Source organism: Camelus dromedarius, chromosome X (genome assembly GCF_036321535.1).
Source record: "Camelus dromedarius isolate mCamDro1 chromosome X, mCamDro1.pat, whole genome shotgun sequence".
Classification (NCBI taxonomy): Eukaryota; Metazoa; Chordata; class Mammalia; order Artiodactyla; family Camelidae; genus Camelus; species Camelus dromedarius.
Window position 1 is genome coordinate 15,376,016 of NC_087472.1, and position 23,355 is coordinate 15,399,370.

Genomic DNA, 23,355 nt, shown 5'->3' on the forward strand with positions numbered 1-23,355 from the left:
GAAACTGAGGCTTTACAGAGGTTAAGTGACTTATCTGCGGTCAAAGAGCTACAAAATGAATTAAACTCACTTAGTCTGGTTTAAGAGCCGTGTTCCTACTCGCTACTCTTGTGGTGGGCTCGGCATTGCTGAGAATTACTCCTGCAACCAGTTTTGAGAACCCACTATACGTGAGATGCTGGGGATTCAAACTCAAATACCCAACTCTCTCTGCTCTTGATGGGGGAGGCGGAGAGATGAGGACCGTGCATGGAGGGGTCTCTTATCTGTTGAGGGGAAGGAGGAGGGCATGGGAAGAGCTTGAACCTGTGGGAACGTGGCCCAGCAGCCTGGGGTCATGGGCATTTGATTTTCCTGTTCAGTGAAGGATATCATCTCTGAGTTGAGCTGCCTCAGTGATTGCATCAAGCTGTTTCCATCACTGCCCAAGCTGACTGGAGCATCAGCTACCTCGAACCCCACACTCCTTAGATATGCATGGTCAGCCCGGTTTGGGAGAACTGGCTCCATAGGTCGCATGTCACCATTTCTACTTTATTTCAGTTCATCCTTGGAAAAAAAAAGTAAAAAGTAAATGAGGCAGATATTCCTGAACCAAACTGCTGTGGTCTCAAGAGCTCAAGGCTTTCTGAAGGCAGGTCATATAAGACTAGCAGCCCACGGGAGACCCTGGATCCAGGCTTGGTTCGTGCAGCTTGATCTGGAGCCCTCCTGGCGCTGCCTCGTAGAGCCCACACTGGGCTCTGGAGAGCTCTGTATCTGACTCACCCCCAGCTTGACAGGGGAATGAAGTTACTATTAGCAATTTCTGAGTTTTTCAGTGAAATCATGGGAATGGAAGGCAAATCCCCAAATCACCTGTTTGGGTAATTTATTTTTGTTTTTCATAGCTCCCGAAGAAAGCAAGGAGGAAAAAAAGTCACTACTGAGCATCACTGAAAACTCTTTTATGTATTGCATGAATAACTTAAAATTTCTTCAATTTGGGGGAGCATTTGGTTCAGGGTAAAGTGGACTCACCAATGTGTGTGTGTGTGTGTGTGTGTTTGAAAGTCCTTGTGTCTCCAAGGTTCTCATAGTTGCTTTGCAATGGTTTGCCTGCCAAGTCACCTCCCATGCACTTTCTCCTTCATTAAATCTCTTTCACAGAAGGGGTTGCCACCAAGTCTAGATTTCAGTAACATGCAGGAGGAAGGCCAATTAGTGAGGATTTTGATTCATATTACATGAGAGTGGGAGGAGGAGGAAAAATCTGTCCTTCCCAGTCCTTCAGACACTCAAGTTCTAACACAACAGTATGGTGAAGATGTATAAAATTACTGGAGCATTTACACAGCTATTCCCCAAGATGGCATAAATGCCACAGCACTGGAGCATGTCAGTGTAGACACTCAGATCAGCTGAAGGATAGGAAAAAGCAAAAGATCAATAACGTTGCTTCTCACTCGGGGATCAAGAGTGAGTGATTTTTCTTTTGGTTGCATTTTGCTCAGGTGCAGTGTGTATGTTGTACTAACAAGGCAACCGACTCCCTTTTCCACAGGTTCCTATCATAGGGAAAGGGGAAAGATAAAATAGAGGGCACAGATTATTTACAGTGGCTGAGAAAGTAATTACAAGGTGCAGTGGCTTGAAACTGAAATTTAGGTTAGCCATTAGAGCTGGGAGAAGCATCTTAACAGTAAGGGCAATTGGGCATTGGAAAGATTTGCCTGGGAGCTGGTTAAACAGCATCTCCAGAAGTGCTGAAGACTAGGGCAGATGTCATGTGAAGAGACTCCTACCAAATTCAGGGTTGGGCTGGAGACCCAGACTGATAAGCATCTTCCATTGTTGCCCAGCTCTCTTCGTGATTATTAATTGCTAGTAGCTTGAAACATTTTTTTTCATGTATACAAAATATACCTAATTTGTTAGGCATAGGAAAACAAACGCATTGAGCAGTGAGAATGAGACATTTGGATTAGTCTGAGCACCCTCCTGCAGACTTTCTGGAATATGAGCCAAGGACTGAGGCAGTATTATCCTTTTTCGCTTCTGCAAAGCTTCTTCTGTCTTCTAGTATGGGATTATTGCTGTTAAAGTAACATTTGGGCTTTGTCAATACGACTTTCTCAGGGCTGAGCATGGATACAATTTGGCTCTGGTCCCTTTAATCTTTTTAAATCCCTTTGACATTGCTCCTTGTCCCTATCCTGGTGTTCTGGATTAATTCTCGAACCCCTACCTCCTCTTTCCTGGGCTGGAGGAAGATCCCAAGGAAACTCTTTAACCTTGAGATACGAGAGAATTACTCAAGGAATGTTGCACTTTAACGTAACACCTGATGAAATTGCTCAACCAAAGTGGTAACTCACCCGTGATGAAACATTTAGACATTACTAGGTGAGGGCGAGAGGGTGTGCTAGTTTCCTAGGGCTGCCGTAACAAATTAGCTCAAATTTGGTAGCTTAAAACAACTGAATTTATTATCTCACTGTTCTGAAAGCCAGAAGTACAAAATCAAGGTGTCCGCAGGGCCACATTCCCTCCAAGGGCTCTAGAAGAGAATCCTTCCTTGCTTCTTCTGGCTTCTGTTGGCTCCAGGCCTTCCTTGGTTTGTGACTGTGTCATTCCAATCCTGCCTCTGTCTTCACATGGCCTTCTGTATCCTTCCTGTGTCTCTCCTCTGTGTGTGTTTCATAAGGACACCTGTCGTTATTTTTAGGGCCCACCTGGATAATCCAGGATGACCTCATCTTGAGATCTTTAATTTAATTACATCTGCAAGACCTTTTTTTTTCCCCAATAAGATCACATTTCTTGGTTCCAGGTGATAGGACATGGACATAATCTTTTTTGGGGGGCACCATTCAATCCACTCCAGAAGAGAACTTTCTGAGCCTCATAAATCAAACCAATTTACTAGAGTTCTTTACTCTAAGGGGAACTTATTCTAAGGAAGCTTAAAGTCAGTTGTAAAATTTCAGTGTGTTTCCTGAGTGGGATGTGGTTGGCAACTGCTGTTAACCCACTTTCCGCATGGTTACATCAAGGACCTGGGGAGTGAAATGACTTACCCAAGTCACTCTGGATCAGAAGAGTTCTGAAACAGAATAGGCTACTGTATTATTCAACATGGACTTTGTGTCTTAACTCATGGCTCCTATTGGATTTTTTTTCTTAAAAAATATTTTTTTCCTAAATACTTTAGCCATGGGAAGGCAATTGTTGCCTATTAGCCACCTAAAAAATCTTTTCACAGGATCTGTAGCATCAAGGTGATGGTGTGCTTTCAATCTACTGTAGCTGTCCACCTAGTCTTCGTGGTTTGCTGAAACATGAGCTGCAGGGAGTTTTAGAAGCCAGAGACATGTAAGCAGAAGACTGCCTTTTTACGCTCAGGTATACTGAGTTTTAGGTACAACTTGCATGCAGAATGGTTGTCACAGATGAGACGTTCTCTGAAGGAATGCTTATGACGAAAAGACCCGTTGTAACATTTATGGAAGTGACAACCTTGGCATGTATAAAGAGTAGGGAGTTAGAGTACGATCTTCATGGAAACGCAGAGAGAAAGGAACCTTGGAGGTCACCAGTTCCATCCTCCTACCTAGTGCAGGGGTCCCTTTTGTGGTCATCTCTGATATTGCTACCCAAATTATGCTTGGATGCTTCAAGACATAGGGAGCTTACTATAGTATAGGAAGCAGGGTCTCATTGTTGAGAATTTGTTCATCCATTCAACAGGCATTTATTGATTGTCTACTGTATACCGGGCACTATATCATGTCAGGGAATACAAAGATGGCCAAGATGTAGTTCCTGTGCAGAAACTTACAACTTAATGGTAGGTATAAGAAAAGTATACCTACAGGTTTAAAACGGAGATTGCAAAATGCAGTATTAGAGGTACAAAGTGTGCTGGAAATTCTTAGAGTTGACAGCTCATGGGGCTTATTTGGTGGAGAGGGTAGCCGGGGGAGGGAGACAAACAATTATGAAAGAGACATTTGACAGAGACCTTATGGATGAGAAGGTTTTAATAGCTGAAGCTAGGGGAAGAGCACTCCAGGGACAGAAATAACATGAACAAAATAGGGAAGCAGGAAATAAAGGCATGTGTTAGGGAAGCATTAAATAGGCATTGAATTCTCCCAACCACCTTGAGAGGTAGATGTTATTGTTCCCATTTTATAGATAAGGAAGGCAAGGCCCAGAGATTAACTTGCCTAATATCAGACAGCTATTAGGTGGCAGAGTTGGGGTTCACACCCAGGTATGTCTAATTCCAAAGTCCTTCCCTTTGCTTGCTGCATGCCATCCATCAGGAAACTATCTGACAGTAGCTGGCCTCTGGAGACAAAGGGGTATGTAAAAGGGAGTGTGGTTATTGTCTGGGGTGAAGCACTATACGGGCTGGGTTGTTGGTCTTTGCCTTGGCCCGTGTCCATGTTCACGTATAGCTATTGTCAAGTGCTATTAACAAAGCCTTCTTAGAAGGGCAGAAGGAAGCCCTTTGCTTCTTTTGTCTCCTTCCAATGCCCAGACTAGAAAGGGCTCAGTGACTATCGATTGACCTATAGTTGGGAAACTTAAGACTCTCAGACCTAAAATTATCCACAGGCTCATCTAGTCAGGCCTAGATTTGAAAAGGTATTTGGTTGAGTCACACAGCTAATTTGGTAGCAGAGGAGATAATAACACTTTAGTCTTGGTAGGGAAGGGCTCTTTCCCCCAGATGTGATTTTGTACACAGGAGAGATGGCCTAGCGCTTAGATTGAGCCTGATGTGTTGAAATTCTCAGCTCTGCTTCATGTCTGCATATTTGAAAATTGTTCATGAAAAATAAAGGTTATAGATCTCCTAAAAGATGGTATCTCAGCTACTTATCTGAGTAGAATAACAATTAGTGCAAAAGTGACTAGAGGAGACAGGAAAACTGCCTTGGTTTAGTCCCTCTGGCAGAATTCTCAAAGGGTCTTTAGCCCAGCTAGCATATTCTCCAATCTGATTTTGTTTTTATTAGGGCTTCCCCTGATCTAAATAAAGTGGGTGTGTGTGAGGGGTGGTGGGTGGGCAGAGAAGAGAAGAGGAGAAAGAGAGAGACCTTCATCTTGGGCTCAGGAGTCCTTCATTTTCCCTGCAGTTCTGCTTCTTCTAAGTACTGCTCTAGTAGCATCAATTAATCTGACCTAGTTCCTTTAAAACTGAACTCTCTTGAAGTTCTGGCATTGGTTCCAAGTCAAAGGGGAGGGCATCAAGCCCAAACCTCAGTGGGCCCCTTGAGATACAAAGATGAGTCAGTCAAGGGTCTTTCCCTCAAGGAACTTAAATCTCGTGAAGATAAGGCATGCAAATATAACTATGATGCAAGACAGTGTGAGAGGTGTCTTTGTGAAGGATTCAGAGTGCTATGGGAATTCAAAGGACAGAAAGCTTGCGCAGTATATCTCTGCTCCCACGAATACTCTCTCCTGTGAGAATCCAGTCCAAAGATAACTAAGGGTCAATTATACCTCAGTAAAGCTGGAAAAAAATTTTAAAAGACAACAAACAAACAAAAAACTAGCCAAAGATAACGAAGAATCTTCTTGTGGCAGGGCTCACGGAGCCTCTCCTCATCTGGCTCTAGCCACATTCTACCAGCTCACTTGTTCTCTAGCCTTCCCAGGTTCCTTGGCAGTGCCTGAACATACCACCCACTTTCGCACCCCTGTGCCCTGGCTCCGCTTTTAAGAAGGAGAAAGATGTGATCAGATATGTACTTTAGCAATATCTCTCTGGGGCTTGGGTGGAGGAGAGGGTAGAGGTGGGAAGGACAGTTTAGAGGCTGCAGTAGTCCAAGGGAAAAGAGGTGAGATGATGAGGCAAAGATGGAAACGAGGGGAAAGATGAGGGGCATTTAAAAAGCGGAACTAGTGGGACTTAGTGACATTTGACTATAGGGGATGAGGGCATATGAGGTGTCCAGAATGACCTAGAGGTTTCTAGTTAGTTTGGGAGTCCATTTCCTGGACCTATCTGTGAACTCCAGGGCAAGGACTACGTCCTGTTCATTATTGTATTCCTTAGGTTGGGCAGAGCCCCTGGCACAAAGTAGGCATTCAGTAAATGTTGGATGAATGAATCGTTCACCATGTTGGCAAGCTGAATGTAATCAGTGAATTTATATTCCCAGAGCACATGTTGACTGCTGATTGGGAATGTGGTCCAGAAAGAACCTCTTTGTGGGAGAGTATAGCAATCTAGGGATTCAACCTTTACTGGGCATGAAATGATATGCAGTTAATTGACAGTTGGCAGTAGAGATAAAGGTAATTCACTCTAGTTCTCAGGCTTAGAGAATGGCTTATCTCCAGGGTTGCTTTAAACTCCCAGTACTCCAGTGTGGGAGCGACATTTTGGCCTGCCTTTTACAGAGGCAGAGTCTGTGGCGGCCCTAGGCATGATGTTTGATTTAAAGTCTGAGCTTGCAATACCCAGGTGTGCCCTCTGCAAGGTCACGTTCTTTCAGGCTAAATAACAGAAGGGTAACCTTCATCTGGGTTCCCTAAGATGATTTCTTCCACCAGCAATCATCACTTTTCCCATTGGTTTCAAACGCAGCCATTTCTTTCATCTGTATTCCTATCTTGATTAGTAAGAAATTAATGAGCGTGTAAGATTTGATTTAGATAATGATTAATTAGGGGAAAAAGCACCGTTCTAATAGCAAGTCAAGTCACTATTATATGCTAAGGAAATTAGTTAATATTTTTGGATGGCAAATTGACTTGTCCTCTGTTAAAAAAAAAAACCTTTTAAAAATGCTTGATATGTTTTTTTTGGTTCATTAGTAGAGCAACGTGCACTTAATCCTTTGGATAATTTTATAGGCATCTATTATTTTCCCTACAAGTCATGAAGCAACCAGTTTTGGGTATCATTCATTCCTTTGCTTAGTATTACATTAATGATAATATTACATTATTATTTTTACCACAGCATACCTTTGTTAGCAAAAAAAAATAATAATCTGCCATTCATAAAGCAGACCTTGGCAATGAAATGTGTCAAATCATCATATATATATATATATATATATATATATATATATATATGGAAAAGATTTCAATTTTCATTGTTACTGAGCCCTGACGATCCATTCTCTTTCTCTTCTGTTGCTGTTTGAATATGTTTTATCTGCCTTTAGAAAAGTGTAAGGATCAAGGTCTACATGAATATTTCCTCTGTTCTTTAATGTGTTTTTAATGTGATTTTGACAATTTATAGTCATTAGCTAAAATTGCAGTCTAGTAAAATAAGCAACATATAGAATATAATAAAGATAATTAGAGAATCAGAGGGCTGGGAATGACCTTGAGGGGTTATTTAGCCCATTTCCCAATTTCAAGCTGTAAGACTAATCTTCTTAAACAGCGCTCTTTATCGTATTATGCCTCTGCTTGAGAACCAGCAGTGGTCCTTTATTGCCCATGGGATCAAGCCCACAGTCTTCTGTCTGCACTCAAGGCCCTTCAAACTCTGACCCATTTTGCCTGATAAGCTAGCCATGCCCCAGATTCCAGCTGTCCCCAGGCAGGTTGGTATTGCCCCACTCCTCCAGTGGTGCCAAACACATTTCACCCATTGGCCTTCTCATCTCTTACTCAAGCCCCACCTCCTTCCAGAAGCCTTCTTTGACTCCCAGACTCTCCGGTGAGCACTCACTTATCTAACAAATGTTGTCTACACTACATATTTTTGAAATCAACTTTATTGAGATATGATTAGCAAACAATAAAGTGCACTCATTTTGAATGAAGAATTTCCCGAGTTTTGACAAATTTATATACCCATGTAACTACTACCCCAATTGAAATATAGACAATATCCATCACCTCAGAAAATATACTGCTTATTTTGTCACCTAACCATATATCAACTTTTACTATTCTCTAGCTAGTTTTGTGCGTGAAAATCTTATCTTAGTGCAAATTTATTTTTTGTTTATTTTAATTTTACTCAACATGTATTGAATATTTACCTTGTACCAAGTAGGCTAAAAGCTTCACATGCATAATCTCACTCAGTCCTTGTAATAACTCTGCAAGGTAAGTGGTCTTGATAATAAGGACAAAAAGGCATGTAGAGGGTAAATAACCTACCCTTGCTTGCACAGCTCGCAATTGATGGGTCTAGGATGAAATTATAAGGTACTCGACGAGAAGGGCCATAAGTGCTTTTGCTCTTTCCTGCCCACGAATGCCTACCATGATGCTGACCTCCTGGCCATGAATGCTTACCGACTTGGAATAAAATCCCATAAAATCGACACATTTAAACAGCCTCACACAAATTGTTCACTCTCCTCTTCCAATTAGAGACAGGGCTCGGGCCTGGGATAGGGTCTCCAAGTCAGTGTGCTGTGCCTGTGACTGCACGGCCAAGTGGAACTGAAGTCCCAGTCCTGGCAGAGGTGGCTAAGGGAAACCAGAAGCAGTCTAAAATGTCAAATCCTTGAGTGGAGCCAAAAAAGAGGAAGAACGAAGCCCAAAGTAAAGAGTCTCTGATAGAAGTCATGAAGGCAAGGCCACAGGTAGCCACGCCTGAGAGATGCCCTTACACAAGAGTACACATCAGCGGGGGAGCCCTCTGTGGACCCCTTGTGGTTTGGCCTCTGGAAGGGGAGGCAACTGGTAAGGGTCCCCAGCTTGGAGACACATGGGAATAATCCCCCAGAGAAAAGCTTCCATAACTCAAAAATCCCTTTTCAGTTGCAGAACCCAGAACTGGACCCAATGTGCAAGCAAGACATTGTCTCAAAATAACTAGAAATAAATTACTTCATGGTTCCTTCAAGAGACACATCTAATTGTGAATCTTCAAAATGTTTGGAAATTGATTTTTGTGGTATTTTAAGGTATTTTTCCAAGATCAAAGTTAAGCATACAGATGTAACATTTTCAGGGTCTTCTGTCTCCACTTCCTCTTTTTTAGATCAGACAGAAAGTTCTTTACTAGTGTTCTCAGTCTGCAGCCCTCATTAATTCAGCACTATATGCATAGGGCTTACTGAGAAAGATGGGGCATCCCAAAGGAGATGGGAGTCATTCTCTGCTCTTCAGGAACTAAAAATCTAGGAGAAGAGATTATAATATGAAGGTACTTTTTAATCCTCCAAAATAAATGGGAACTAGCAGCCCTGTAATGACTTCAGTTAATTTTTTTTTTCTTAGCATCTAGGAATGCAAGTTATTAAGTCTGAAAGAGTTGAACCTTTCTGACTCATTTGAATAGTCAGTTGCTAAGTCTTCTCCTTATCTCCAGCCCAGGCTATACTGCTTGTCTCTGTTCCCATTTCCCAGCTGAATTCCATTTTTACAAAAAAAAAAAAAAAATGTGAACATCTCATTGACGAGTGTGGTCCACGATTACTTTTCTGTCCCATCTAATAAAGGAGCTATTTTCCCTTGACCTTCTTTTGTTCCTGACATGCTTAAAGAATGCTTTGCTATTTACTATGTCTTTTGTAGGTTGCATCTTATTTCTTGAATTGGCCTTTCTGCTTTTATTCACACAAGTATGTACCAGTTCTCAGTACCTCCTTAGTCATTTGCCCTGGGTTTTACTTTTTATTCATCCCACTTGGGATTTGGTTCCCAGAGTAATTTCTTTGTTTTGTTGATGAGGATTCCCCTCTAAATTCTTTCTCTGTTTCTTTCTGTTTTGTGTGCTCGTTTTGTTTTGTTTCTTTCATGTGCATGTTCATGCATTGAAATGGTTATATTTCATTGTTGTCATTTCATTTAGGCATGTCTGGCTCTCCTGGCCCACTTTTGTTCCTTTTGCTATCACGTCCCGGGGCTTATTTTCAGCTGGCCTGTGAGTTATATGAAATTTACTTAAAACAAAATATTTTTTCCTTTGGCAAGTATTTCTCTCTTTCCTGGTTTAGAAATCCTGACTTCTTATCAGCCTATAGATGTTTTATTTCTTCAAATCTATAGCTAACTCTTAGCCCCCAGATCAATTGTACTGGTTTATTGATTAACCAGGCAGTGATAAGTGGGAGGGAGGATGAATATTGCTATATATACATTTCTTATATTTGGATATAACATGTAGCTTTCTTCATGACATCTGACATGTTTTCCCATAAGTTCTCATCTGAGGTTTTAGTCCTTTCAAGATTTTGGCTAAACAAATTCTTGAGGTAGGGGCAATTTATACAATGATGAGACTTGACCAACTCAGGGAAGGGGGTACCCCTATGCATGCTCTAAGTTACTTTGTGAACTGTCATATTAAGACAAAACAAACTGGTGTCATGGTAATTTAAAAAGTTATTTCTGGACTTCTGTTGGTACACTGAGTGGCAGCTTGTTACCTTCTAAGACGTAAGCTACTCATAGCACTTCACAGAGAAAAGATCTGAGCCCTATTATTTTATAACTCCCACTAGCTACAGCTGGTAGGAGTAAGAACAGCGCTAACAGCCACCCTGTCAAAAAAACCCTACCAGTCTTGAAAACTGGAAATCATCACCACTGGAAATTTAGAAACACAAAGAATTTTATCTATAACATTCCATTTTGTGAATGTATGCAAATACAGCTATTTTAAACACACACTACTTAGGCATCAGTTTACCAAGAAAATAAATAAAACCTTGCTAAATGGACAGGAACTTGGTATATGGAGAGTACCTGCTATATTGGATTTTTCATATCTATACATGTGTCCCAACCAACCTTGTTTAAGTCTAGATTAGCCACTTATCCCCAAGGGAACTCTGTATCAGTCTCTACTTCTAGGGTAGCATTACATTTTGTAACTTCATGTAGAAAGAACACGGTGAGCTAGAACTAGCTCTGCTTTCCTCTTTTTCTAAAGATAATCATAAAGCCTTTAAGCTTACACCGTATTTAAAATTGGTTTAAGGCTTGTATATGAGATTGACATTTATAGGAGATAAATCTGAACTCTGTGTCTCCAGACCCCAAATTGTATTTTGACACATTAAATATCATCTTTCCATCCAGTACTATAAATTGCAGTGCTGGATTAGGTTTGGTGATATGTATTATCTGTGCTCTCCTTTACTACCTCTGTGAGCAGCTCCCCTGAGGAGGGGAGAGGAGAGGCTGGAGTCAATACTGTGGACTCCAACAGTGATGTCACGTGAGGTAAGACTTGACAAATTTCATCCCTCAATTAAGAAAACTTGGACACATGCATTAAAGCCACGAGTAACCAGAATTCCTAGAGAAATAAGACATTGTAATAAAAAGAAATTTTCTGGTAATTTAGGACTAACTAGTGCCCCATCCATAAAAAAAAAAAAAAAAAGAAAAACCTCAGTCATTGAAAGTGGCTGTCTAAAATGTCTGAATAAACTTTCTAGCCTCACTTCAGTAAGATTTGATGTTTATCATGAAATATTACTTTGCCAAGGACTTTATGGGACTTTGGGAGAGTCCCTGCTACATGCCATGGACATGTTTTGTCATCCTAGCTAACAATGAAGCTTTATTGCACTCGTTTATATGCACCAGGTATTCATCTCTGTTAACCCCTTTAGACAGTAAGCTCCGTGGGCTAAAAACTACATCTCTCTTGTTCAAAGCTGTATCTCCACCAGGTAGCACAGTGCTTGCCACGTAGAAGATATGTTAAACTGGGTCCTCTGAGAAGCAGATGCCAATATGGCACTAGATGTGCAAGAAATATATTGGGGAAAACATTTGGGAAAGAAACGATTGGGGAGCTGAAGGGTCCTGAAAGAGCCATGCCACTATGGTGCAGGGCTGACCCATGTGGAGGAGAGAGGGAAGGAAGGAAGGTTGAGTAGGAAGAATTTAGACTGCAGTGTAGTTTTAAGAAAGTTTTGTCAAGGTCAATGGGGAGTCCTCAAGCCAAAAATCCCTGTCAACAAAGTCCTGTGTTTCCCAGGACTTAGCATCTTTGCCGCGCTCAGTTATTGGCTGGGAGCAGCCCCTGGGGACTGTGGCCTGGGCACAGCATGGTGGCGAATTCAGAGCGCAGCAGCTTGGACCGTTAGTCAGTTACAGCCTCCGCAGTGGGAGGTCAGAGATGCACATTTTCATGGCCACCACAGAAGGAGATCAACAAATGCTTACTGAAGGGAAAGTTTGAGTGAAACAGGAGTTGCAGAAGAGGAAGGAGACTACTTAAATAGTCATTGAGCCTTAATATGTGCTAGTATTGGTGGAGGATGTAAAATCATGCGACTTTCTCTTGTTTCTCTCATCTCTCCTCAAGTGTCACCTCATAAAAGAAGCCATCCCTGATGACCCATTATAAGTAGAATCGTCTGGGCAACCACCACATTTCCTATCTCCCTTACTTTCTTTTCTAAAACATTAAAAAAGTGACAGCTTTATTGAGGTATAATTGATATACCATAAACTACACATATTTTAAAGGTACAAACTGAGAATTTTATTATTTGTTTACAGCCATGAGACAATCACTGCACTCAAAATAATGAACATGTCTATCCCCTCCCCCAATTTCCTCACTCTCACCGCCTCACTGCCCTCCATCTCCCCCAACAACCACTAGACTGGTTTCTGTCAGTATAGATTCATTTTCACTTTCTAGATGGAACCATACAGTATGTAATTTTAAAAATCTGGGTTCTTTCACTTAGCATAATATTTTTGGGGTTCATCCATGTGGTGGCATGTATCACTAATTTATTTCTTTTTATGGTTGAGTCATATTTCATTGCATGTATATACCACAGGTTGTTTTCCCCTCCTTACTTACTTTTATTTTGTCTGTAGGGCATCACTACTTGACTATATATATGTAGTTCATTGTTTCCCAGAATATAAGCTCCATGAGAGCAGGGACTTTATATACTGCTATATCCACAGAGCTTGGCATGTGGTGGGTACCCAATGAAATATTTGTTGAATAACTCTCCCATGGCTTCAATTTTCATTCATATGCTGATGCACTTCCACGGACGAAGAGGTGTGTTGAGTCACCAGTGAAGAGCTGAAAAGAACAAAGTTTTCTATCATTGGGAAACTTGGTAAATGATACTCATTAACTGAGATACAGAACACAGGAGACAGAACCTTGTGTGTGTGTATGGGATATATTGAGTTCAGTTTGGGATCTGCTGAATTCGAGATTTATATAGAGTCGTTGAAAATGTGCGATTTGGGAGCTCAGGAGAGAAGTGAGAGCAGAATTAGAGTTCAGCAATCACGTGGGTTTAGACAAGACCATCGGGGGTAGGAGGAGATGTGGAATGAGAAAGAGAGTCAACAACATTTCTGTGATAGGGAGAAGAAGAGAAAGCAAGGAAAGACAGGTAAGAATGGGCCCCTGCTGTAGGTGGGGAATGCGAGGTGTATGGGGCGTGGATGGGGTGGGTAGGTTTGCTGAAACAGGAGAGGAGAGTGTTTTAAGAAGGAGGGATTGGTCAACTGTGAGGGATGCAAAGGGTCACACTGGATGAGGACTAAGAAGAGGTTCTGATTCTCTAATTGAGAAGATTATTCATTTGGCAAATCTTTATGGAGATATAAAAATAAAGCATTCTGCATTGTAAGGGAGGTAGTGACGAGGTAGCTCAGGAATTCAGAGGAACAAGAGGTCGGCATTTGTGATAGAGCTAGAACTGTTGGAGTTGGAAGAGATTTTGGTGATTGTGTGAATGTTAATATTATCCTCTGGATGTTTCCTTCATGCATCTTGCCCCAGACCATTAGTTAAAGCAACAGCAACAACAACAACAACAACAACAACAACAACAATGAAATTTGATGTGATACTGATGCTGTGATCTTTTTTCCCCAAAAGCCACATTGGGTTGGCCAGACATACATTTCATTAGGAAATCATAACTGGAAGTTTGAAAATTGCTTCTTGGTTATGTTCTCATTCATAAATTATGATCAAGAAAAAGAAGTTGTAGGAGTGAAGATTGATCTTTTAACAGACAAATTAAATATTGGTGCTCAATGACGTACACTTTGTGCTATAAATTAGTTTATGCAGAATTTATGAGTCAAACCTAGGCAATTAATTCTTATGGTTATTCAAAAAGAATCAGTCATAAGAATAATTGGGAGAGAGCAGGGATTAGCAAAGATAAACACTAATTTTGAATAATCAAGATTGTACTGTATTTTAAAAGAAATGCATTGTTTTGCCTTGTTTGCCACTTTTATGTGGGTGTGGGTGTGTGGGTGTGTGTGTGACATTCTGCTTACTGAAACATGAAAAACTTGTTTGTTTCAGGATCAGATTTGCAAGTATGTCTCCCGAAAGGCCCAACGTGCTGCTCACGAAAGATGGAAGAAAAATACCAACTAACAGCACGATTGAACATGGAACAACTGCTTCAGTCTGCGAGTATGGAGCTCAAGTTCTTAATTATTCAGAATGCTGCGGTTTTCCAAGGTGAGTTCTAGGGATCACTTGAGATGTGCTGCTCAGTGGCATTATTTGGGCACTGGGCTTTCAAGTGCTAAGTATAATTTGTAAATCACCATTCCAGCATTAATGCTTGATATAAAAACCTCCCAGAGAGAGATTCTGGTTAAGGAAAAACAGTTTTTAGAGAAGCCCTATTTCAATCTTTGGAAAGGTGGGTATTGTCAAAAATCATTGCCCAAGGACATTATGCCTGCCCGTATGTAAAGGTTGTAAGTCTTTGGCAGAAAGACTAAATGGTACTTCTTCTCTACTAGGGCATGACTTGTTTAAAAAACAAAAAAAGTTTAATGAAATACCAGTTTTCTCCAGGAGGAGTTGGATATTTGTGGAACATGCACGAACTCTTTCCGACCACTGGGACCATTTCCGTTTAAGAGGGAGAAAGTGGCTTGATGGCCCTACATTTTCTCATTTGTGTGAGTGGTTATCGTTTCTTTCTTTGTGAGTCTCAGTTCTAACTACATCTGTGTGTGACTATAAAAGAAGCTGCTGTGGCGTTGCCAGAATGGGTAGGACATTACATTTGGCCTAACTCTTGCCTGGTCGAACTGTCATAGCAGGGTGGGGAGTATCGCCCTTGAGTCAAAGACCCAGCCAGGAGGATGGTAGTAGGGGTAACAGCAAACACTTACAAAGCAGTATGTGCTAGGTTAGGCTTGCCTTTAAGTGTTTGACATATATTAATTCATTTAATCATCACAACAAATCCTATGAAGTAAGTAGTAGTACTAGTTTCCCCATTTTATGGATGAAAACTCAAGGCAGAGAATGGTTAAGTAACTTGCCCAAGGTCACACAAGTAATCAATGGAAAATGAAGGATTTGAACAGAGCCGCCCTGGCTCTCAGAGTGTATGCTTTTAATGACCTCAGTATGCCCCTTCCTGTGAAGGAAAGTTAATGATGGATATTGTAGCTTTCTTCTGTCCTTCCTTAAGCAGATGGAATCAGCTGCCTTTTTCTTGCCCCACAAGGAGAGAATTGGGGTAAGATAGAAAAATAACACTTCTGACTACTTGACATTCTAAATTTTTAGATCTGTGGCACCTTTATAAGAATTAACCTCTTTGAATTGTAAGCTGGGCTGATTATAGCTTATTTGTGTATTATAATGAAATACTTAGAATTAGTTAAGAAAATTATTCAAATTAGCTAATAAAGCATCCATCCACAACAGTTTCTTGGGTCAAAGCCTCAGGGGATGTTGGATCGATTATATAAAGTTCAATACCTAAGCCTGAAGTATTTGTTAACCTATTTATGCACTCAGACTCTTGTGAAGAGTTTGTTGAGACTAACAATTTGGCGATAGAATGAATAATTTAAGCTGATTTTAAAAATACATGTACCATTCATGTACTCCTTAGATTGGTTTTGGAGCTGATCTGCTGGCTGGAAATGGGGTGATAAGAAGAGATGGGACAGAAGAATTGGGTTGGAGCGGAGAGCTGGATCTCACTCTATGGGGTGTCAAGGTGCTTTTCTAGGGTGGAGTATTTGTGATTTGATCCATTCCTGGAATGACTGGGCCCACAGATGCTGTCTTACTCCCACTGCTTGGCTGGAATGGGTGGAGCGATCACACTGGTGTTCTAGCATGCAGAGTAGCTGACGCGTCTGTTCATCTGAGGGCCTTGGGTGTCCGCCTTCATGTCTGGCCAGTTCTGCATTTTGCATGTTGTGTTTTGTAGTTCTGGAACAGCACAAGACCAGGAGAGAAAGGAAGCTCTGACAGGATTTGGATTGGATTATCTTCCAGATATGGCTCCTTATAGAACACTTGTCATGTGAACAGATGGTGGAGAGTGGGGGTGGTACCTACTAGTTGTATCTTCTCTGTCTCTGTCTCTCTCTCACACACACACACAAACACACACACACACATTGTTTCTCAAATTGTGGGGACAGGCAGGAGGACAACCCTAGGCAAGGAACAACTAGATGATGTCGGAACTAATTGCCAGTGCCTTCTACTTGTCACCACATGTACTCTTTCTTTCTCTTGTTTCATTCTCTCTTCTTATTCTTTACCTGCCTTGCTCTTAGAAAAATAAACCCCACAAGAAAAAGTAAAACATGATCCTAGACCTCAAGGCGATTATGCCATGTTTGTAGAGACATTGCCCCTTCCTTTCTGTAACAAACATTTGGAGAGACAAGACTCAAATCAGGGACTGCTATCAGATGATGTATTATTAATTGCTAAGAGAAAGAGGGTATCCACTTTTTTTCTTATAACTACTTATTATTCCAATGAATCTAAATTGAGGGGGCACAGTTGCTTTTCCTCTAATGTACATGCCCTCCCCCAAGTTCTACTAGGCCAAATTATTGAGAAAATTGCTCCAATATTTCACCCCTATGAAATTTTATGTGAGCTATTTTCACCACATGAAGTTGAAGAAAGCTCATCTTGATCTTGGCCTTGATCTACAATCTCTTTAGGATTCCCTCACTAGTCCACACTGGGGGTGTTTAAGCAGTGAGTGCTTTCTGCAAATATGTGCACAGTTCCACGAGTAATCCTTAACTGCCTCGATTTGAAGTTTATGCCTTCGTTTGCAGGAAGCCTTTGCCCCCATAAATGAGCCTGGGGCCCTTTGCTACAGTGGTTGGAGTGCTCTATTGCTAATGGTGTTTTGATAATGATTGAAGCATTAAAAAAAAAGTTGTTCTTTATTTTCAATCTTTACATTGCCTCGTTTCCTAAATTTAATTTACTTAGATGTGCTTAGTAAAATGGGGCGGCACAATCGCTTTTTGTTTCTGCTTAATTAATTCTTTTTGAAAAACTCCACTAAAAGTAGATTTTTTCTCTTTTTCTTCTCCCCTACCTAATAATAATGATGATGATGATCATAATAGTGACAATTTATTAAGTGCTTGCGATATGATGCTTACTTTTACATAATTATCTCATTTCATTTTCCCAGCAGCCCTATGAGGAAATGCATTGATGCCACAGCTTCTTCCAAGCCATCATGTGGCATAGTTTCCCTTGTTCTTAGCGTGCTGGAGGTAAAACACAATGAAGGAATGGCAGGATTTGTGGTCCTTGAGAAGAAAAGTGGGGTAGAATTCTGAATTTTTCATCATATCTCCACCACCTCCACACCATCAAGTCTTGAGTTCTGTTTTCCTTATAGAATTTCACTATGATTTTCAACCTTGTACCATCAGGAAATACTTGGGGTATGTCCAGGTGTTTTCTGTTATGTTGGATGATTCCAATCTTCCCCAAGGTACCGCTGACTTTGAGTGAGAACAGACTCTTTAGAACGCAGCAACGCTTGGCTTTTCTGGAAGTTGCCTGTCTCACAACTTGAACTCTCTTTATCAGAGAGGAGAAATGGTGGTTGAGCTGAAAACATCTCTGTGCACCTAAAATGACATGGAGCTCCTGCTTGTGTAGTTGACTCATCTGAGAGCCCTTTGGGTCCTTTTTCAGAGCTTACTACTGTTCCAAATGTATGCACAGTCTTTATAAGCTTGATTTTCTAGTTTTCTATCCAATAGGAGATAAGCAGTTAAGTAGGAGGGTTTTGAAAGACTGCCAGAGGGAGGTACACATGAGCAACAAGAAGTTAACGAGTGACAGTAAGAGTGCAGGACAGAAAAGTGACTCAAGAACTCACTGGATGTGGCAGCTGGGGGCATTGTGTGCAGGGCTGTTCCCTATGTGTCCCAGTAACCCCTGTGTTATAGTAGATCCAACAACTAGTGTTCATGGTGATGGTCGTGAATTGATGAGGAGAGATCAAGTTATGTTCATTGTTTTTCCCTTAATATTTCCATTTTAAATGGCTAAAACTATTTTTGGTGCTTAAAGGCAATGGAAGAAACACTGAATTTGGAGTCAGAAAAATCTAAGTTCTAATTCTACTTCTGTGTTTATGGGTTTTGGGTGGTTACTGAGACTAATAGCCTCAGTTTTCTTATCTGCAAAATGGGGATAATCATTACAGTCCTGCTTACCTCATAGAGATAATGTGTGTGAAAGTGTCTTGAAAATTGTGGAGCACTATATACATGCACTATTATCTAGACAGCTCATTTGCATGGAGGTGGGGCCAGATAAATGATGCATTAGCATTATGGACATTAACCTAGACAAGGCCGGAGTTCATGACGTCATTCAGCGATTTTTGCCACATAGAGACGATATTGAAACAGCTCCAGTGCGCAGGTGAGAGAGCACTTAGGCAAGGGACCCTTTGAAAAAGGGGTTAATTTTATGCATTCTTAGATGTGAAGCTGTCATTTGAACTGTCAATACAGCCAGGAGCAATCCTTTTCCCAGCTTCCCGAAGCTTCTCTTTTGGCCCCTATCTGGTATATTTTACACACGAACCAGAGGCTAGACCAGGAAGGTCTTGTTGTTCAGGCCATATATTCATTGCATTTTCTGGTCCACGTGCTCCTGGCAGAGAGAAGGAAGAGTTCTCCTCAGCTGGGGCCGGAAGCGTCTCTCCGCCCTGCTCTCTGCGGAGAAGTGGGGAGGGGGCAGGCTTTCTGGGCTTCTTCTGTTTCTCTGCTCCCTCCTTTTCCGTTTCCATCTGCTCTTGGCAGTTCTACTTTTTTTCTGTCAGATTCCTGTCTCTCCCACTCCCCCTAAATAAAATTGTCCTTGGTTAGAACACCCTTTTCCATCAGCTCAGAGCAATTTCTTCAGTCATTTCTGCTTGAAATAACCGTTTAGGGACATTATTCAAGCAAAGCTTTTTTCCTTCACCATTAATATGTGACTAAATAATTGCTTGAATGTTGATAAACATGTTTTTGAGATTCAATCATTTGTTAATTTAGTTTTTATAATGTAGTGGGGGTTTTAAGTGAGTAGTGAGCAATTTTTCTCCATTTCACACTTTTTTCCCCTTGACTAGTCTAACAGTCCTGCCCATGCTGAGCCCTGCTGAGTCCCTGCATCAAACTGCTGACCATCCTGTCACAACCTTTTTTTTTAAAAAAAAAATAACATACGGGGAGAATAATTACATTGATGTCTAATCAGAACTTAATTCATTTGCCAGGGATAAATATAATAACATGAAACTGAATAGGAGGATTTTAGGAACGCAAACCATGACCATGCGTGAGGTTATATATCCTCAAAAATGTAAATTATTAGTCGAACCACTCATCTGTATGGCAAAGCTCTAGTAATCCCATTATAAAAGGGTGAATTTCTCATCAGAGCCCAGAAGATGCTGGCTTTAATTAGTGTACTTTTATGGCGCTGACTCAAAGAGATAGTTTGGTGACAAAGTTTTAAAAAAATGTGATTCTTTAATTACTAGTGCTATTGGAAACTGGGTGTTTAAAGTTATTTTGGTTTTAAACTGAGAACTTTTGCATTTAATTCAGTTTCAAAATGCTGTGGCTTTAGCCAAGCCAGAGGCTGAGAGGAGTTGTAAACCTTTCCTGTGCCCTCTATTGATTTAGAAGTCAGTCATTAGACTGAAACTGTTTAATAAAAAGAGCTTAGAGAAATGACTCAGTGTGCCGGTGGGGAATGTTCTGGAGCCCACAGTGAGGTGAAGAGATCATGCAGATTAACTCTTTACCCCAGCCTATGCCCCTTGATTCAAAAGGGCTCTGAACTCACCCCCTCCAGCTGCCATCATCACTGCCCACCTTCTCAGTGGGCCCAACAGAGCAAATGCAAGGCCATTGTCCTTGCCCTCTAGAAACTTCCAGGAAAAATACCGCTTTTGCTTAGAGTGGCTACTTCCACCCCTCCCCCACTGGGATTTGTTTACTTTCTGAAAACATATGTCCCTCCTCCTCTTTCTGTCTCACTGAGTTGCAGTACCTGATATCGGAGTAATGAAGCATATGTTTGAGAGATTTGAATTCTCCTGTCAGCCGAGTGGAGGGAGAAACAATTTTCCTGTAAGCTGGAAGTGGTAACATAGAAATTAAAAACACCTTTCCTTCTACTGACTGCGAGAGGCTTCCGGGGGCTGAGGCACCTCCCCCCCCCCCCCCCCCCGTACTCCTCCTTTTCCCTGTTTCATACTGCCTCACATCTTTTTTCTGCATTCCATTCCCCTCTGCCCTCTCTGGGTCTCAGTCGTGTCCTTTATCACATGCTGTTGCCTTGTAGCTCCGTCTCTGATTTTCCAGGCTCCATCAGCTCACATCTCGACTACCTGCAGAGGCCGAACTGGGTTTCACACCTGGAGTCACCTTCTTTGCTTCCAGATCAGCAGTGGAGGGTCATGTTTAGGAAGGCAGGCTTGGGGTCATCTGGGCTGGGTTAGAATGAATCTAGGTGGGGACAGGCAGGAGATGTGCGGCTGGTGTGGAGAAGAGAAAGTTGAGGGCTTGGGGTGAGACTCAAAAACCTGCTCTCTGAACATGTACTTAAGTCAATGAGAGACGAATGAATGTCCTGTTCTGAAGGCTTTTGCTTGTATTATCTCATTTAAACCTCACAACAGCCCTACGAGGTTGGTACTATTATTACCCTCATTTTACTGCTGAGGAAGTGGTGGCTTAGACAGATTGAGTAACTTGTCTAAAGTCACACAGCCAACAAATGGCAGAGATAGGAATTGAACCCACGATGTACATCTCCAGAGCCTGTGCCCTTAATCGCCATGTGTTTTATAGCCTCTCTGTATTTTGTTTCACTGGTTACGGGCAATCTCCCCAATTCTAGCTTTATTTCCTGCAGTGGAATTCTCTTATATTTAACTAAAAAACATTTGCTGAGCAAGTATCTAGCATGTCTGAAGGCAGGTATTGTAGGGGATTCAAAGATAAAAGCTATTTCATGCCTACCTTCAAGTAGCTGAAATTTCAGAAACCAAGACTTTTGTACGTGAATAATTTGTGTACAAGGCATCCTAAGAGAAATGCTGTAGGAAAAATTTTAGCAGTTTTCTCTGGGCAGTAGGGGTGAATCCAGGTTTTGTAGGACTCAAAGCTTATACAATTTGGAGGCCCTCCAAATTGAAAATTTGGGCAAAATTGGACAAGGAGACAAAATTGAAAATGCAAAATGCCTGTGGCTCTTCTGGGAGGAAGCGTGCAAGTGCCAGTCCCTGTAGCTTAAGCTTCATCAGCTTCACAGGGACTCCCCCTCTGTATGGGACTGTGGGGTTGGAAAGGATTAATTCTAGTTAGAGGGTAGAGCTTCTTGGAGGAGCTTACCTGGAATTCTCCAGACAGACATGGCTCTTGATCAAAGAGAAGGGCAGGTAAGGGAGTTAGGTAGATCAGTGTACATCTTTTTCTAAATCCAATTAAAATGTAAACATCATCAATTGCCTACTAGTACCACTCCTTCGGGACTCCCTAGCTAGCCTTAGAGTGAGTCATCCCTTTTGAAAGGGCCAAACACCCAGGAGAGAAGCAGAGGGCTATAATGAGGCGGGCATGTGCTCTGGCTTCAGGCAGACTGGAGTCTACCTCCCAGTCTACTACCTCCTTTCTTTGTGCCAAGGGCAAGTCACTTCTCTCTGAGCCATTAATTACAGAGGATTCAATCTGGTGAGGACCATGAAGAACTCAACTGTACGCTGTCTGTAGGGACCAAGTGCACTGTGGCTACTGTTTTCATTATTCCCTCTTGTACATTTATAAGCCTGATTGTGTATAAAATATATCTGCTTTGCAGTATTGAGTGCCACATATCTAGCAATATACATTTAAAAAATGCTTTTTATGCTTTAATATAATTATAATGAATAGTAAAATGCTCTAGTATACGCACTCATAATCCTATTATTCAGAGAAATCTACTAATAACATTTTTGTGTGCTTTCATCTTTTCTCTCTCTGTATGTATGTGTATATTTAAGATTAAATAGTATATGGTTTCCAAATGGTCCCCTAGTGGTCTGAATGAGTTAACGTAGCCTCTAGACCTAACTAGCAATGGCAGACTCTGATTTTATGGGGTTGCGTTAGAAGAGGAAGGAGAACAAAAATGATAAAATCAGGATGTTTATCATGCTTCCCTCCTTTGGTTGAAGTTATTCAGCATTAGTACTGGACTGGATTCACTGCAATGCAATCATCAAATTAGACCGGGTTCTGCTGTATTCCCTCTTCTGGGATCCTGTGTTTTTTCTTTCTAGTGCTTATCAAGTTGGTAGTGATATATGATGGTTATTTGATTAACATGGACCTCCATTACTAGAGAATGATCCCTCTGACAGTAGGGCTTATGTGGATTCAACCTCAGCCCTGTGTCCCCGGGTGAGATAGCAGATACTCAGTAAATGTCTGAGTGAACACACATACATACACACACACGAGGAAAATAAGTAGCATTAATAGAAGCAGATTACTATCTCTTCCACTTCCTCTGTAACAAATACCACTAAGGCCAGACAGACAGAAAAGCTATAAGCTGTTGCCTGCAGCATTTGTTTCTAGGTTTTGAAATCTACTCAGATGTAATATCTTAAAAGTCCAGATAACAGGGCAATCCTTGCCAACTGATATGGCATGTCTTATGTTTACCCAAGCCCCTGCCTCTGTTTCTGGCCTCACCATTCCCTGGCTGGTCTTTTCTTCCTGCCAGACCTAGGCTCTTCACAGAGCACTGTGAACAAAGTTCAGTGCCACAGATGTACACCTTGTGACCACAAATCGCATGATGGTGGCATCCATCAGCTTCTCCAAATACACTCTTATGTGTCATTCCTGATTACTGTGCACATTTTAAAGTAATAGCACAAACTTTGTTTCAGGATATTCTTTTTTTGAAAAAGTAAGTTTTTACTATAGAAATGAGTACTCATGTTTATTAGAGAAAATGAAAAAACAGAAAGAAATGAAAAAGTGGAAAATAAAATGACCCACATTCTATCCCCCAGAGGATAACTACTTTTAACATTATAGTATATTATATAACCCTACATACTTTTGTTCAGTATTGTATATATATGTGTGTGTGTA

General features: G+C 41.2%; 1 protein-coding gene across 2 annotated transcripts in view; it reads left to right on the top strand.

Annotated features, from left to right (window-relative positions):
• GPC3 (glypican 3) overlaps positions 1–23,355 on the top strand; it is a 368,118-nt gene that overhangs the window by 16,862 nt on the left and 327,901 nt on the right. For both annotated transcript variants that reach the window (XM_031446156.2, XM_031446155.2), the window contains one exon: positions 14,246–14,407. In XM_031446156.2, the coding sequence (XP_031302016.1) occupies positions 14,246–14,407 (162 nt within the window). The remainder of the gene's footprint in view (positions 1–14,245; positions 14,408–23,355) is intronic.